The sequence below is a fragment of the Podarcis cretensis genome (assembly GCF_951804945.1).
Source record: "Podarcis cretensis genome assembly, chromosome: 2".
Lineage (NCBI taxonomy): Eukaryota > Metazoa > Chordata > Lepidosauria > Squamata > Lacertidae > Podarcis > Podarcis cretensis.
In genome coordinates, this window is record NC_137171.1 from 124774755 (window position 1) to 124791421 (window position 16667).

At 42.1% G+C, this 16667-nt stretch overlaps 2 protein-coding genes across 2 annotated transcripts in view; one reads left to right on the forward strand and one right to left on the reverse strand.

Annotated features, from left to right (window-relative positions):
* The window catches only part of LOC307210988 (vomeronasal type-2 receptor 26-like), a gene marked incomplete at its 5' end in the record, with an annotated part of 266099 nt that overhangs the window by 16294 nt on the left and 233138 nt on the right, over positions 1-16667 (forward strand). The gene's annotated exons all lie outside the window — the stretch shown is intronic.
* Positions 7009-16667, reverse strand: part of LOC307209880 (vomeronasal type-2 receptor 26-like) — a gene marked incomplete at its 3' end in the record, with an annotated part of 32559 nt that continues 22900 nt past the window's right edge. The window contains exons 6-7 of the mRNA XM_079965249.1: positions 8364-8490; positions 7009-7925 (exon numbers count right to left, since the gene is read on the reverse strand). Coding sequence (XP_079821375.1) covers positions 7009-7925; positions 8364-8490 — 1044 coding nt within the window. The remainder of the gene's footprint in view (positions 7926-8363; positions 8491-16667) is intronic.

A 16667-nucleotide genomic window follows, 5' to 3' on the forward strand; every position in this document is an offset into this window, starting at 1 on the left:
AAAGCCAAGAGGAATTTATTAAACCCCTGGACATCACTTGTTTGGACTCTGAAGGACAGAGCACCGTGGAAGAATTTAAGTTCCTTCCAATGCATTTGTTCACCCAGAGCAGCAAAATCCCAGCGAGCTGTTACGATCCAAACCCTCACACGTGAGGGCCTGAAATCCTTTCTGAGAAACTCGAGTTTATGTATTAGCACGACTGCTTCCTTGTAGTCTACAGAGATAATCATGGCTTTACTCTGCCACTTAATAAGAGATTTCTTAAAAAAAGTAGTTGCTATTGGCTTCATTAACCGTTCATTTATCATTTCTACCGAGGACACACAAATATCATTCTTCGTGAGCATTGGCATCAGAGTCCGGATGAAATTTTCACCAGTGTCGTCATCGGACGTGATGAGGCCAATCCAGTTCCATCGGAAATGTAGGAGCAGTTGGACCAACCCGAAGTACTGCGGCACTTCGTTGGGATCGATTCGGAAGAAGGAAGGAAGCATCTCTCTCTCAACAGCGCTGAATGAACCATAACCAAGCTGAAGGAAAGAGAAAGCCTGTATTCAAAATGTATTTATTTATTTATTTAGAATTTTTGAAATATTTCTATTACACTTTTCCTTCCGAGGATTCCAGGGCTGTGCAGGAGAGATATAAAATTACTTGAAGTATCTTCATGCATTTGTTTCCCAGTTCAGGCTCCAAACTGAATTGGGCTCAGATGTGAACAGGTAACCAGCACAGTTCTCTCAAAACCGGAGTAATGTTATTATTGGGGTCCCCCCCAAAAAATATCATTTTTATTAAGTCTCCAGAAATGTTTCAAAGAATTTATCATCATATGCTATCTTTTTTAACATCCAAAGCCTCTTCTTTACTTCCCATCCCTTCCTGATGTTTGCTTTTTTAAAACTTTTTTTTATTAGCTGTTTTATAACACATACATTTTTATTATCTAAACCCCACTACCGTTAAATCTTTCAGTAATCTACTGCTTATATTTCAAATCCTGCCCGTGACTACGTATATGGGTGATAATTTGAGAGTCAATCAGTGGTCTCCGTTCTTCCTTAAACACTTCGCCATTATGCCCTCTTAGTTTGGCAGCTAATTTCGCCAGTTTCATAAACCATTTGCTCCTTCATTGGTAATCCACTTCTTTTGAAATCCATTATTTCTGTTATTTATTTGATTTATATACTGCTGTTTATCAAAAGATTACAGGGCAGTGTACCACATTAATATTATATTTTATGGAGCATCAAGTTAAGAACATAATACAGAGCATAGTAATAGACAGCATACTGTATACTATATGAATATAGATATTCATATATATCTATATTCTATATATATTTACCTTCCCGCCGGAGTGGTACCTATTTATCTACTTGCACTTTGCTGTGCTTTCGAACTGCTAGGTTGGCAAGAGCAGGCACCAAACAACGGGAGCTCACCCCGTTGCGGGGATTCGAACCGCCAACCTTCTGATCGGCAAGCCCTAGGCTCAGTGGTTTGAACCACAGCGCCACCCGGGTCCCCAGACAAATTCTCTTACCTGTGGAATCTTCAAGATGCCAAAGAGGTATGCCATCTGCATTGATGATTTGGAGCTGAGACCCCCGATGACGGAGAACAGCTTGTCCCGACCGTCGCATTGATAGTTGGGAGCCACGTCCCCCCTCGTGGAGAGCAGAGACAGGCTGGACTCATAGGTCCTCTTTGCATCGCTGTTATCACCATAGATACGGAAGCCCAGTGTTGTGTTGGGTAGGAGCACAGGGTCCCTGTTGACCTCGCTGACAGAGAATGCCAAGGCCAGGATGTGCTGGTAGTTCTTCAGCACTTGTCTGTAAGAAGAGTTGTGTCAGAAAAGGTGAGGAAATCCCCAAAGAGGACATGTCGTTCTTTCCAGACAGAGGGAAACATGGTTAAAATTAAAATTAAATTAAATTTAAAGATCCGTGTCCACGCTCTGGATCTTTCCCCATGGAAACCCACTCTTTAAGGAGCAACTGGAGCAAATGTCCACCTGTAGAAAACCCAAATTGACATTTGCCCCAATTCAGCTTTAAAGAGTGAGGGTTTTTTTGGTGGGGAAACTTGGGGCAAAAATCCCCCCCCCCAAATGTTTGCACATAGAGCATTAAGTGCAGACTTCTGGCTGGAACGAGAGGAGTGAAAGGTAAGCGTGGATAATTGGCCTCAATCCAATTAACAACATTTTCACTCATTTACTGCCTGAATTTAGGCAATTAATCTACCCATGCCACTTGCATAAGATTGCATAGTACATTTCTAATGAAATACTTTTTTTTTTTAAAGGCATTTTATTCTTTCATTAGATCCCACATGGCAAAATGCCGTGACTGATGCAGCCACGAGCGAGGTTTCCAAAACTCCATCAAGTCATATTTTGTGGGATCACTTTCAATTTTTTGCAACAGCCTGGCAACCTTGATAGGATACTTGTGTGTATGAGTTTCCAACATGCATTTGAGAGTGCATGCAGGGGGGTGCCAATGCCTCAGGTCAGTCCATTCTCCCTCTCCCTGTAAGCTGCAGCTTTTGAGGGCAAAGGGATGTACACCAGGTGTAGACCATGCACGCAGAACAGCACAGTTTGTCATGCTTTCTACTGCCTGACTTCTGTGTAAGAGTGCAATTGAGCTGCACCGGGGAGGAGTTGGAGGAGACATTTGGAAACCAGTTGGAGCTGGTGTGCATTTAGCAATTAGTACTTCCAAGTCTAGGGGTGTTCCTAAACCACTGAGCCTAGGGCTTTCCGATCAGAAGGTCGGCGGTTTAAATCCCCGTGACGGGGTGAGCTCCCGTTGTTCGATCCCAGCTCCTGCCCACCTAGCAGTTCAAAAGCACAGCAAAGTGCAAGTAGATAAATAGGTACCGCTCCTGTGGGAAGGTAAACGGCGTTTGCATGTGCTGCTCTGGTTCGCCAGAAGTGGCTTAGTCATGCTGGCCACATGACTCGGAAGCTGTATGCTGGCTCCCTCAGTCAGCAAAGTGAGATGAGCGCTGCAACCCCAGAGTCGTCTGCAACTGGACCTAACGGTCAGGGGTACCTTTACTTTTACCTTTATTGCTTTATTACAGCAAAGGATCGTTTTGTTCAATTAGATTTTCCCTTAATTTTGGCATTTGAAGCAGACTGCTTTAATTATCTGCCCTGCTCCTGGTTCAGTTTAATGTTTGCCAATTTGTTTTACTGTACTTCTGAATGCTCTTGGCAGCCTTGAGCACCACTTTGATCAGTGGAAAGGAGAAGATAGAATTGTTTTTCCATATGTTTACATAGAACAAATAATAATAATAATAATAAATATTTTCTGTTGGCGAGCTTAGCAGCTTTCCCATCAGCATTCATGGGGATGCTTTGGGGTTACTTTCACCACCATAAACAGAAGCACCTGCCCGTATGGACAATTATTTGGAGATGCCATGGTGTGCCTTTCAGTAACCAAACAATTAAACCCCTGTGTTGCAAACAATTATCAGTAATATCCAAGGCAACAAGATGACCAAGTACAACAATATAAACTCTTTATATAATCTATACGGAACATAGAATATGAAATATATGAAATATGCACTCTCTGCAAACCCAATAAACATAAGTCTTATAAGTCTCTGAAAGTCTTTGTAGTAGACTATGCAAGTCTCTGAAAGAAGCAATGGGTCAGATTCTTATCTGGTGAAGACAAGCTGTAAAGTTTTGTTTTATGGTTTGTTTTTCATTCTGGGAAACAAGCAATATCGCTAATGCAGAAGAAGAAGAAGAGTTTGGATTTGATATCCCACTTTATCACTACCCGAAGGAGTCTCAAAGTGGCTAACATTCTCCCTTCCCTTCCTCCCCCACAACAAACACTCTGTGAGGTGAGTGGGGCTGAGAGACTTCAGAGAAGTGTGACTAGCCCAAGGTCACCCAGCAGCTACATGTGGAGGAGCAGGGAATCGAACCCGGTTCACTAGATTACGAGTGCACCGCTCTTAACCACTACACCACACTGGCTCCCTGGATGCAGATCCCTGGAACAAGCCCTCTAGTCTACAATGATATTAGAACAACCCAAATCCCTCCCCAGAGTTCCCATGTACGTACTTAGAAATGTATGTGTCCCGTTCTCGGGGTGACAAATTAAACATCTGGTTTGTGTGTATGGCAATGCTGAAGCATAAATGTCCCCCCACAATGAGATCTCCTGGCCTGTAATAGTCTTTCTGGAGTTCAAAAGGTCTGGTCGAGAGACACTTGGTCCTCAGAGACATCTTGGTGGCAGCCTGAGGAAGGAGCAAAAAAACTAAAACCCAAATCATGGACGGCAGAAAGAGACCCTCGCCCCCCACTTGAACTTTGTACAGAATTAAGGGGCCACCAAATCCATAGGTCTCAGCCACGGATTCAGAACATTGGGGGAAATGACCAGACGTCGGAGTGTCTGTCCGGTATCTCACTCCCCCGCCTTGCAAGAGTTCAGGCGTATTTATCACAATAATGTTTTGCTCTGGATTTCTTGTTGCTGAGTTTCTGGGTGGAAATCCACTGGGATTCAGCAAGAATGACTGTTATTTTGTTAGTTCCAGGAGAGAAAAACAATCCCAACTTCCGGAGAATCTCTTTGGAGCTTGATGGGAAGAAACACATGTTTTGTATTGCTCGCTGGGATGCATGGGCTCGAGGATTTGGCCGTAATATATTGGGGGTGGGTGTTTTTCAATAATAATAATAATAATTCCTCAGGAATACTGGACTATATTTGCTGCTCTCTCCCTCTCTCTCTCTATATATATTAGAATAAATTATTTTATGTAATATATAGTATGTATTATTATATTATGATTATATATATATATATATGACACATCATGTGTGTGTGTGTGTGTGTGTGTGTATGATATCTATCTATCTAGTCTCTCTTTTTTCCTCTCTTTCTTTCTTTCTCCCTCCATATTTGACATCTGAGGAGATGGCATCTAAATGGGTAATGGAAAGTCACATTGGTTTCTCTTAGAGACTCCCCTCAGAATTCTTTTAACCAGGCTTGCCATGTTTCAAAAAATAAAAACCAGTGCACCCTGATGTCTGCAATTTTTTGATGCTTCTCTAAGATCCAGGACAAAGCGCCGCCTTTCAGAGATCCCCCCTGGACGTCAATTTCACCTTTGAAATCCTGGCAATGTCTGGGAAAATCCGGACATTAGGTGTTTCAATTATACACCAATGTGTGTGTTGCCTTGGAATGTTACCCCACATACATGGGGGGGCTGCCTGTAGTATAAAAAACAAACTAATCTACATAAAAATGAAAATGAAACAAGGAAAAGAAAAGAAAAGAAAAGAGTAAGATAGAAGAAAATACAAAGCCCTCTCTCAAAGGAGTCACACAGGGTCTTCCACACAGGCCAGCCATCACTTTCATGTGCCTCACTAAACCAGAGTAGAGGACGTAAACAAAAGAAAACAAAACATAAGCAAAAGCAAAAGCAAAGCAGAGAAAAAGAAATAAGAAGAAACTGGAAGAGAACAAGAATTTCAAAAGAAGAAGAAAAAAGAGGGAAGAGATAAAGAAACAGAGTGGACTTCCGATTCTTCGTCCATCGATTATATCTTTAAAAGTTATTCAGAATATTTGAAGTTCTCACTCCAGGATGGTACCCATGTTCACTAGGCAATATTTCCCCAATCTTCAGACAACTCAAGTTCACTCATTTCCCCTTCCACACAAAAAATTAAAAGGGGCTCTCCAATTGTTATTATTCCTAAATGTCAATATTAGTCTCCGATATGATGATTTTATTAGGAGTTTAAGTTGTTTATAATTAAAAACATTGGGATCATGCCACTTACGGTCCTCAAATTTTCAACAATCAATAACTTGAATGCTTAACAGGCTGACCTATTCAATATCTCGATGGAAGGAGAAAATCAACATGCACGTTAAACACATTTAATCTGTAAAATGAACACAGTTCAAGTAATACAAACTTTTCAAGGATCTGCAAAACATTCATATAAGCTCTCCAATACAAGCTTGCCCAACCAGGCTCCCTCAAGATATTACTCAACTTCAACTCAACTTCAACTCCCATCATTCCTGACCATAGGCTGCTGGGAGACCAGAGAATGTTGGAAGGGAGACAAAATACCAACTAAAATGGAGAGGCAGACAAAATTATTTGACTTTGTAGAATTGGCAAAGATGCCAAAAAAGCCGCCCAGAGTGGCTGGGGTATAAATAACAAATTATTATTATTATTATTATTATTATTATTATTATTATTATTACAGGAAAAAATCAGAAACCAGACAAACCAAAAGTTTAACAAATAATGGGATACATAAGGATGATATTTAAAAGAACATTGTTCACATATGAAATCTTTGACATGCTTTGATTGTAGCAATGTTATCTGCTACAAAGATTACAGCAAATTTAAATTTATGCAAATTTAAGTTTTTTTAATTGTTTTAAATTTTTATTTATACAACAAGAAAAACAAACAAACAAAAAACACAAATACCAAATTACACACAAATTACAAAAATAACCATAGACACATGATATAATTTATGATAAGTTAAAGGTCATACAATATGCAGTCAACAAGGAAATCAAGGACTCATACTGAGGATGATGGAAGTCTCAACGTATGGAAGAACTTTATTTTATATGTAACATTATTATTATTTTTGCATTTGATGTGATTTGTTTTTTCTTTGGTTGTTTTTGTGGTGAATGGATTCAATATTTTAAATCAATAAAGATTAAATTGCAGAGAATGTTGATTCAGGTGGTTGTTTCATGCTTACATTTGATCTAGCAAGAAGCTTGGTCTCCCTACTTCCAGCAGAATTAAGTGAAATAATTACTCATCTTAGTCTTGCAGGTGATGTGCTCCCCAAAGAACGGGACACAAACTTAAAGGAAGGGCTGGTGGTGGAACCCATCTCATGACCGGGCCTAATAAAAAACACTACTAGGAGATTTTGAACTATTCTGGGCCAATTGGTGGCAGTGAATTAATGACATGCTCCTTCATATTCAAATCAGGCCTCAGTATAATAATATAGCACTTGGGAATGAAGATACAGCCTAGCAGCCCAGCACTGGAAGCCAGAATAGAGAAGATCTGCACGGCTACCATGTATTTCCCCTTGGTGCTCAGGTAGGTGGGCACAAAGGACACCCAAACACTGCAGAAGACAAGCATGCTGAAGGTGATCAGCTTGGCTTCATTGAAGGCCCCAGGAAGCTTCCTGGCTAGGAAAGCCACCGTGAAGCAGATGGCAGCCAGGAAGCCCATGTAGCCAAGGGCACCATAGAACATGGCCACAGACCCTTCATAGCATTGCAGGATGATCTCCCCAGGCTGGGAGTGCATGTCAGAGTCTGGGAATGGTGGCGAGATCCCCAGCCAGATCATGCAGATGACAACTTGGACACAGGAACAGGAAATGACAATGGAGTTTGCCAAACCCCTCCCCAGCCATCTCCTCACCCTGTTCCCTGGCTTAGTGGCCAGGAAGGCCAGAACCACAGTGATGGTTTTTGCTAAGACTGAAGAAACAGCAGTTGAGAAGATGATGCTGAATGCAATTTGTCGGAAAAGGCAAGTTGCTTTCCTTGGCCAGCCAATGAAGAGGAAGGAGGACAAAAAGGAGAGCAAGAGGGAAATGAGGAGGATGTAGGAGAGGTCCCTGTTGTTAGCTTTGACTATGGGAGTTTCCTTGTATTTAATGAAAATTCCAAACACAATGCCTGTGGTTAAGGATAAGAAGAGGGTAAGGGATGTCAGGAGGATTCCCAAACATTCTTCATAGGACAGGAAGGTTATTGCTTTGGGGACACACTGATTCTGCTCCTTCTTTGGATGCTGATCTTCTGGACATCTGGTGCATTCATCAGCATCTGCATAGAGGAAATGAGACTTCAGTATCCTGATATCAGTCACCTACAATGGTCTGAGTGCTGTTACAGTTGAGGGGGAATGCTGGGCATGTGGGAGAGAGCATGAAACAACACTGTTTTATTGGCAAGGAAAGAAGCAAATGTTCACTGGTAGAGAAGTCCCGATCCTTGACCTTATCACCAAGAAAGGATCTTGTGGAGCATGACTAAAGAAACTTTGTCCATGAGATGTTTAAAAGCTGCTTCTGTTAAGACTAGACCAGGGATGGGAACCTCTAGCTGCTGGGTCAAACTTGGCCCAGTTGGTCTCCACCTTTGGTGATGTTGTTTTTGTCAATTGTCTGGTGGGTAAGGGTGGGGCTTCAAAGGAATACTGTGGAGTTTAAGCAAGGCAGGCTGTAATCTGCCAATCAGCTGACGGGTGATACCCTGTCCTACCTTCCGGAGTGGAGATTGTCCCTTCTGAGCAGGGAGCACAATCATAGCAGCAGGGCGGCTTCCCTTCCTGAACTTTTCTGGAATATCCAGGGAGACAGCTTTCTGTGCATCTTGATCGAGGCACCATCTAGGCATGGAGAGAAAGTGTTAGGAGCATTTGTACCATTGGAAGCAGATCAAAGTGTTTTGGAAGGGTCCCGTAAAAAGGCATCTTTGCTTCCAATGGCCCTAAGTGACCCCAGGCCCTATTTTGGAGAGATTGCTTTCCTTTTTCTTTTCTTCAGAGCAACATGGCAGACAAACTTTTTGGTTTATCTGATTCTTTCCCTCAGCACTGCTCTGTCACTTTTCTATGCATACACGCAATCAAGGTAAACAAGATTAATTTCATTTCACTTTTAATTTGTATACCGCCAGCTGGAAACCACAACAAAATAGACAGCAAAGATCACACACATAATAACAGTGTGATCCAATGCACAAAAGGTCACAATAACTTTAAAATAAACAACTTGCCTCTAATAAGACTTTAGGGGAATTTAGGGGAATCTGGCCTCCTGAAAACTTATAACTGTATGTTTGCCAGCCTCTGAATTTTTAAATCCCTTTGTGCCTAGATGCTTGGCGTTCAGGCTATTGGTAGTTTAGGAATGGAGTTGAAAGTGACCAGCATGCTCTTCTGAGGTCAGGGAGATTCTCAGAGAGAGTGGGGGCCACTTTGACAGTAAATCACAAAGGTGTAGGTTGAACTCAGTAAGCCTTGCATCACATTAAGGTTGGGCTGTTATGTATCTTTATATTAAAGACAACATAATTTACAGTGGTGCCTCGCAAGACGAAATTAATCCGTCCCGTGAGGCTTTTCGTATAGCGGTTTTTTCGTCTTGCGAAGCAAGCCCATTGACAGCTTAGCGGATTAGCGCTATTAGCAGTTTAGCGGCTTTTAGCGATCAGCTGTTAAGCGGCTTTTAGCGGATCAGCTGATAAGCGGCTTAGCGGCTTAGGAAAAGGGGAAAAAAGGGGGGGGGGAACCCGCAGGAACTCGCAAGACATTTTCGTCTTGCGAAGCAAGCCCATAGGGAAATTCGTTTTGCGAAGCGCCTCCAAAACGGAAAACCCTTTCGTCTAGCGGGTTTTCCGTCTTGTGAGGTGTTCGTCTTGCGGGGCACCACTGTACATATTTATTATAGCAATATCAGACCTGAAAATACTTAGAAACTTGTTCAGCCTTATATTATTGAACACTGTAGTGGTATTGGTCATGCCGGAAACTAAACTCTCACGTAAGGTTGTTTACAACATTTGATTAGAGTGTTTCCATAAGATACTTGTCATGTAGGTTGAGTGCTGGGGGCACTGGCTTGGAAGCTTTTTTAAAAAAAATAGCTGCTATGGTGCAACCCAGGTTCCCTCGCATCTACGGCTGCAAGAGCAAGAAGAAAGGTTGTGGCAGTAACTACCGGAGGGTAAGACCCACTGGCCTCACTGCAGGGCTGTTGTGTTGCTGTTGGGCAACGAAGCGAGTCTGGGAGGCTCTCTTAAACACTCCCTTCCCCACTTCATTTGAGAGAGCACCAAGTTGGGGCAAGCTCTTCTACTCTGCTTTGGAAAGTCTCCTATTCCCTGTGACATTGTATACAGTCTTACTCAAGATTGGACTCCATTAAGTTCAGTGGTACTTAGTTCCAGGGAAGTGTTCATAAGCATATACTCAAAGCCTCATACTGTATGTATTATGCATTATTGTTATTACGATTTATTGAATTTGTATAACGCCTTATACCTGCAGGTCTCAGGGCAGTGCACAGGATAAAATAACAGTATAAAAACACAAAAATACATAATCAAAATAAAAATATAAACAACCCAATAACACCCCCCCCCCCCGCCGCCGCCAACTGAACATGCTATTAGTGTCAGGAGCTCGTCCTACACTCGAGTAGGACCCTGGCAGAGACACATGCCTGACTGGCAAGTTCTCTCCCTCCTGGTCGATTGTTCGGGAGCTTCAAAAGCTTTCTTCAGCCCGAACATCACAGCGATCTGCAGAGTCTTCACAGCTTGCATAACAGACCCGGCAACGCAGCATTTTGGCTAATCTACTTTATTTATATATAAACACACACAGAGCACTGCAACATGGCTCCCTCTCTCTCTAGTATCAGACAGCAAAGAGGAAAAGAACAAAGGACAATAGTCCCACTTCACGGAACACAATAACACAAACATCCTGTCTCTGTCACTTCCCACTCTGTGGAGTCAAAACATACACCGTAATGTGATAGACAAAAATCCCATGACGGCAATCATGGAGCAGGAATTCTAACAATTAGCGCATAGTAAAATGACAAATATAATTTATGCCACCTTCTCAAACAGCTTGGGCCACACAATTGCTTCCTTGTTAATGATGATCTTTTGATCTGAAGCTGTCTGTCTCTCTATTTTCCCAATTTTCACTCTACCACGAGAGTTGTTAGGAAAGAGCACCCAATTCACAATATCGAAGTCAACGGCCAGTGCCCCATTTTCATCCAAGTACTGTCCATCAGGTGAAGTATTAGAATAGAGATGCACTTCTTTCAAGAATGGATGAAGCTACGACGACAGAGGAAACTGTGATCTGGACTCATAGAGATTGTGATTTATTTTTAGGTCCCCTCATTCTGCTTCAACATTTAGGGGAGACCAAAATCATCATTATTACATATATCAGGAAATGTTAAGTAAGAGTTTTGGAATATATGTAAAGATTAATCAAGATGGATTTATTAAAGGAATCTGTATAAAGAGGCCTATCCGGTGGCGCTGGTCACCCTGCGAGTCAGAGATTATAAGGAAGGTTAGAGGGGGAAAGCACTGATGGGAGATTTCTTCCATTTGTCTTAGTTTTGGAGTTGTGAAGTTCAAACTGCAAGCTTGCAAGGGGATAGATACAGATACAGATATATAGATTAGATATAGATATAGATAGAGATAGAGATAGAGAGAGAGAGAGAGAGAGAGAGAGAGATGATAGATATAGATAGATAGATGATAGATAGATAGATAGATAGATAGATAGATAGATAGATAGATGATAGATGATAGATAGAGATATACTAGAATACTAGTGTTTGCATCCATAAAGTAATTCATTCATGTTTTTTGGAGTTAGGTCTATTGCTGGTCTTCTAATTAAAGCCTGGGAAAAAATAATCTGTCCCTATATTCTTATTATATGCAGATTTGACACGTTTTACCCTTTCAAAGCTGCACTGATTTGGGGACTGTTTCTGTTGTGCTGCTCCTGTGACTCTGGTATTCCCTAGATGGCAGAAACTCAGATGGATTTCTGCCAGTACTTGAAAACAATGCTATTGAATTATTTTAACACTCATTCATATTTTCTGCTCCTATCAGGGGTACCAGTGGTACCTTGGTTCTCAAACTTAATCCCTTCTGGAAGTCTGTTTGACTCCTGAAACAGTTCAGAAACCAAGGCATGGCTGCATTCAAGTGGAAGCTGTGTCAGACGTTTAGCTTCCAAAAAACGTTCACAAACCGGAACACTTACTTCTGGGTTTGCAGCGTTCCCGAGCCAATTTGTTCGGCAACTAAGCCGTTCGGGAGCCAAGGTACCACTGTATTCCTGGAAATCTCTCTCAGATCCTGCTGATGTGATGAAGAGTGGATTATACATAGAAACACACACATACATACATCCCTGCTATGCTTGACTCTGAATGCATGATACTGGGGAAAGGGGCATAGCTCAGTTGCTAGAGCATCTGCCTTGTATGTGAAAGGTCCCAGGTTCAACCACCAATTTGATTTTCAGGTACCGCTGGAAAAGATGAGAGACAATGCTAAGCAAGAGAGAGAGCCACATTCTGACTTAGAGTAAGTCATTCAACTTGTTTTTATTATTGGTTGTTAGCTGCCGTGAGCCCAGCCTTGGCTGGGGAAGGCAGGGTATAAATAAAATTTATTATTTATTATTAAGGTAGCCTCCTATGTTTCTGCTGCTAGTCAATGTAGACAGGACTGAACTAGATGGATCATTGGTCTGACTTGGTATAATGCAACTTCTTAGGCGATTCTAGGGCTGGAGAAATGAACTGCAGTTTGCAAAAGGGAATGGACATACCTGCCATGGTTGTAGCCTTAGAAGTTCCAACCTGTCTCCTCCACCCTCCACTGAAATCTGCTTTGATGTGGACAAATACGCTTTGTTTAAGGCCTGAGCCACGACGTGGACACTATAGTAATTGATGTAGCTGTCTTGGGACTGGATTCTTTCAATCTCCTCCTGGGGCAACACCCCTAGATTCTCATTCTCCCTGCATCTTTTCCAATCCCTCACAGACAATACATGCTTTGAATATGAACAATCGAATCCTTTCCCCCAAGTAGTAGAATACGCTGGCTCATAGTAGTCATATTTTGTCCTTTTTTTGGTCTTCATTACAAAGGACAAAGAACCATGGGCATACCGGAAGGCTCCAGTCTCATATAAGAATATTGTGTTTGGAATAGCTGTGGTTATCCAGACTTTCCCCCCCGTTTGTATCCTTTCAAGGAAGGATTCTACCTCTATTATTATATAAAGTCCATCTTGAAAGTCTGCATAGTAAACAAAGACATTGACTTGTCTCCACAGGGCAGGTGCTTCATGGGGTATCCACAGCCAAGTTTGGAGCTGCACTTTTTTTGAGAAGGCAACACAAATCTCATTGGTGGTCATCAGAGGTGCCAAGGTGCTCAGGAACATTTCTCCATTATCGTTGTCTGGAGCAAAGAGGCCGACCCATGTCCACCTGAAAAGCTGGAGGAGTTGGACTATCCCCATGTACTGAGTTTCTTCATTTGGGGCCATTTGGTAAACAAAAGGAAATTGGGCTTTGTCGGGAAGAACAAAGCCATAACTGAGCTGTTAAGGAAAGGAAAAGAGACTGAGCTTTTGTTCTTCAGGAGAACCTTTGGGTACTCCTATTTGAAAGATGATGATCAATTTAATTAGCATTAACTTCAAGGATTTTTAGAAATAATAGAATAGTATAACTTTTTTATTTAAACATTTTCTTTTTTCTTTTTTTCTTTTTTAATAATTTTTATTCGTTTTTCAGACAGATAATAAAAACAATATAGAACAATATAGCTTCAAAATCATCATTTCATACCCTTCTTTCTTTTGACTTCCCCATACCTCCCCATCCCTGCATCCTTGTTTAATGGTTCTTTAGCAACCCTTAGGTCCATTTATTTAAACATTTTCTATACTGCTTAACTGCAATAGCCTCTGAACATTTTACAAAGATGCAATACGAAAATTAATACTAACACTACTAATAATAGTCTGTCCCCATCAATGGTGTAGCCACAATGGAGCCTCTGAACTAGGTCCAAATAAATTGCATTGCAAAAATCAAGACCTGAGGATTCCAATGCAATGATCACCATCTCCAGACTATACATTAGTGTCACAATGAACGGTAGATTCTTATCTGCTGCAGCCTTCATCCACCTTCACAGCCGTTGTAACATACCACTTGTTATCTTGAAATTGAAATACTTTATTGTCACTTGTACAACTTGTATACAGTGAGATTACACGAGCACCCCCCACTCAGCTCTCTTAGTCTTAATAGCTCTTGTTTGCTGACGCACACCCACCAAACCCGAAAGTCAGTTGCCCTGTTGTTATCTTTTCATTCAGCAGCCTAACAGCCCACGGATAGAAGCTGTTCTTTACCCTGTTGGCACGACTAATCATACTTCTATATCTTCTGCCCGAGGGCAGGAGTCCAAGAAAGTGCCAGCCAGGGTGTGAATCATCCCTGAGAATTTTCCTCACTCTCCTGAGGCAATGTTCTTCCGCTATTTCATCCACCTGCTCTGCCATTAAGGACTTCTTGGATCATTCTTTGTCTAGCTCCTCCCCACGGTCCTTACCACCTTAGGTGACCCTAATGGGAGTATGAGACTCCTGATGGCTTCGCTCACAAGGGTCATGGAAATGTCAAAGCACACTCACCACGACAAGGTGATGATCCAGCAAGTGAGCCAACTCTTCATACACATGATCCATCAGGGTGACCAGGGCCTATTCAGTCCCAGCACTACACCTGAACCCAGACTGAAACGGATCCTTGAAAGTAATATCCTCCAGAAACCCACAAGCATGATTTGAGCACAAAAGCATTCTCCCATTGTGTGGTTTCCAGAAACTGGTATTAAGAAGAATCACTGCCTCTAAGTGTGGAGGCAGAGCACAGCCATCAGGGCCTTTCCGCCATGAATTTATTTGATCCTTTTCTTAAAGCCATCTCAGTTGGTGGCCACCACTGCCTCCTGTGGGAGCAAGGTCCATCATTTAACTACGCTTTCCCTTCATGAAAAGCAGTGTTTGTACAATGATGTGATGTACAAAGCAGCATGAGCAGTAAAATCAGTTTCATTATCCTAAGTATAACATGCTGTTGGGTCTGTTTGACGTGAACCTACTTCTTACCTGTGGGATTTTGTAGATGGCCAGCATGTTTGCAATGTGCATGGAGATGTCGGATTTCCCCCCTTCAAGAATAGCCAGCAGATTTTTCCATCTTCCGCAGCTATAGTTTGGAATGTTGATTTCCCCACCAGCAAGGAGGTCGGTCAAGCCATCAGAAGCTGTTCTTCCATCATAAAAGGTATCATAGATGCTGTAGCCAAGGGTGATGTTGGTTAAGAGCTGGGGGTTATGATTGATCTCCTGAACGGCAAGTGGGAAGGAAAGAATGTACCAATCTCTCCCAGTCACCCAACTGCAAAAAAGTGTGTCACATTGTCACCCTCAGTTCAGTGAAAATGAAAGTCACATTGCCCTGGGACAGCTCAAGTGGCACAGAATGAGACTCCTAATCTCAAGGTTGCCAGAACCTTAATCAGCCCTTTTCCGCAGACCTCCTTGGCTGCTCCACCAGAACCAGTGGTTGATAGCTGTCAATTCATCAAAGGACCACTCCAGGCATTATATATCTCACAAAAATTAGTCACCAGATGATTTACATGTCTGTAGTGGGGCTCTGGGAAGAGCATATCCTCACAATATCCAAGGAGTTTTAGGGATGCTGGGCTATGCTGAGCACCTGAGGAAAAAGTCCATGAAGTCAAACTGAACCCCCAGGCTCCTTTGCACCTGCCTAAGCATAGACGTATGCAGTTGCGTAGATTACATTGTGCCTGGGGGGAAAGGAGTCATGCAATTCTCTCCAACTGTCATTGTACCCAGTTATAAAGGAGGAGCCTGACTTTCATAGCGGAAGGAGAGTTGCATTATCATTTGCTTTTTTCCATGAGCGAAGCAGCCTCTCCTCTATCTCCCAGCAAGAGCAGTGAGTCAATCCTGGGACACTAATTCTGTGAATAAACTTCCAGGAGATTATTTTAGTGGGAAAACTCTCCACTTTTCATGCCAAGGACCATGGACTGAGCATTCAACCTTCCCCAAGGGTCCATGATATAGACTGAGAAAATTAATTTCACTTTACTCACTATGGAAAAACCACAATTCAAACATGCCCCACAGTATTTGCTACATCATCATCATCATTATTTTAAAAAGCTAAGTTTAGGGGACTGTCAATGAATTTGTTACTTAAATAACATCGTAAAACACGCTGAAACACTGCTTTCCCCCCAAATGAAAAGACTTACAGAAATCTAAGAAGTAACCTGTTCCATTAATGTTTAGAGTCCAATAAAGTCCAATCCTAGCTTCCAAAAGTTTCATATCAGAGGTCAGAAAGCAAGGAGGGCACTTGTTGCTTTTGTTTAAAATTATACTCCTACCCAGATTTTCCAAATATTTGAACTCCTCAGTGGTCATGGTGCTCAGAATTAAAGGGAAACAAGCCAACAAAAATGGGATAGTGGTCTGTCAGGGGTACCAGAAATGACCCTGATATAAGAGGAGAATTGGAGAGTAGGTAGGAAGCAGAAATACACCAATACAGCATTACTTACGACTCAAGCTTGCTTAAGGGGGTGCTGGAAAAGGAGAAGGGATATTGACCTCCAATTAATCCTGAAGATATGACTCCAGCAATGAGGTGGTCTCCTGGCCGGTAATAATTCACAGCAAGATTTTTATCCTGGGTGAGATTCAGCTGGCATTTTGCCTTCTGCTGCATCCCAGAGGTTGCGAGAGGCAGCAACAGGAGCAGCGTTATCATTCTTGGTCTCTCTGCTACACTTCCCTCCCGACTGGTCCTCCCAAATCCATAGCCAGTAGATCGGAAGAAACCCCAAACACTTGAATGACAGAGGTTGCAGTGACATGAC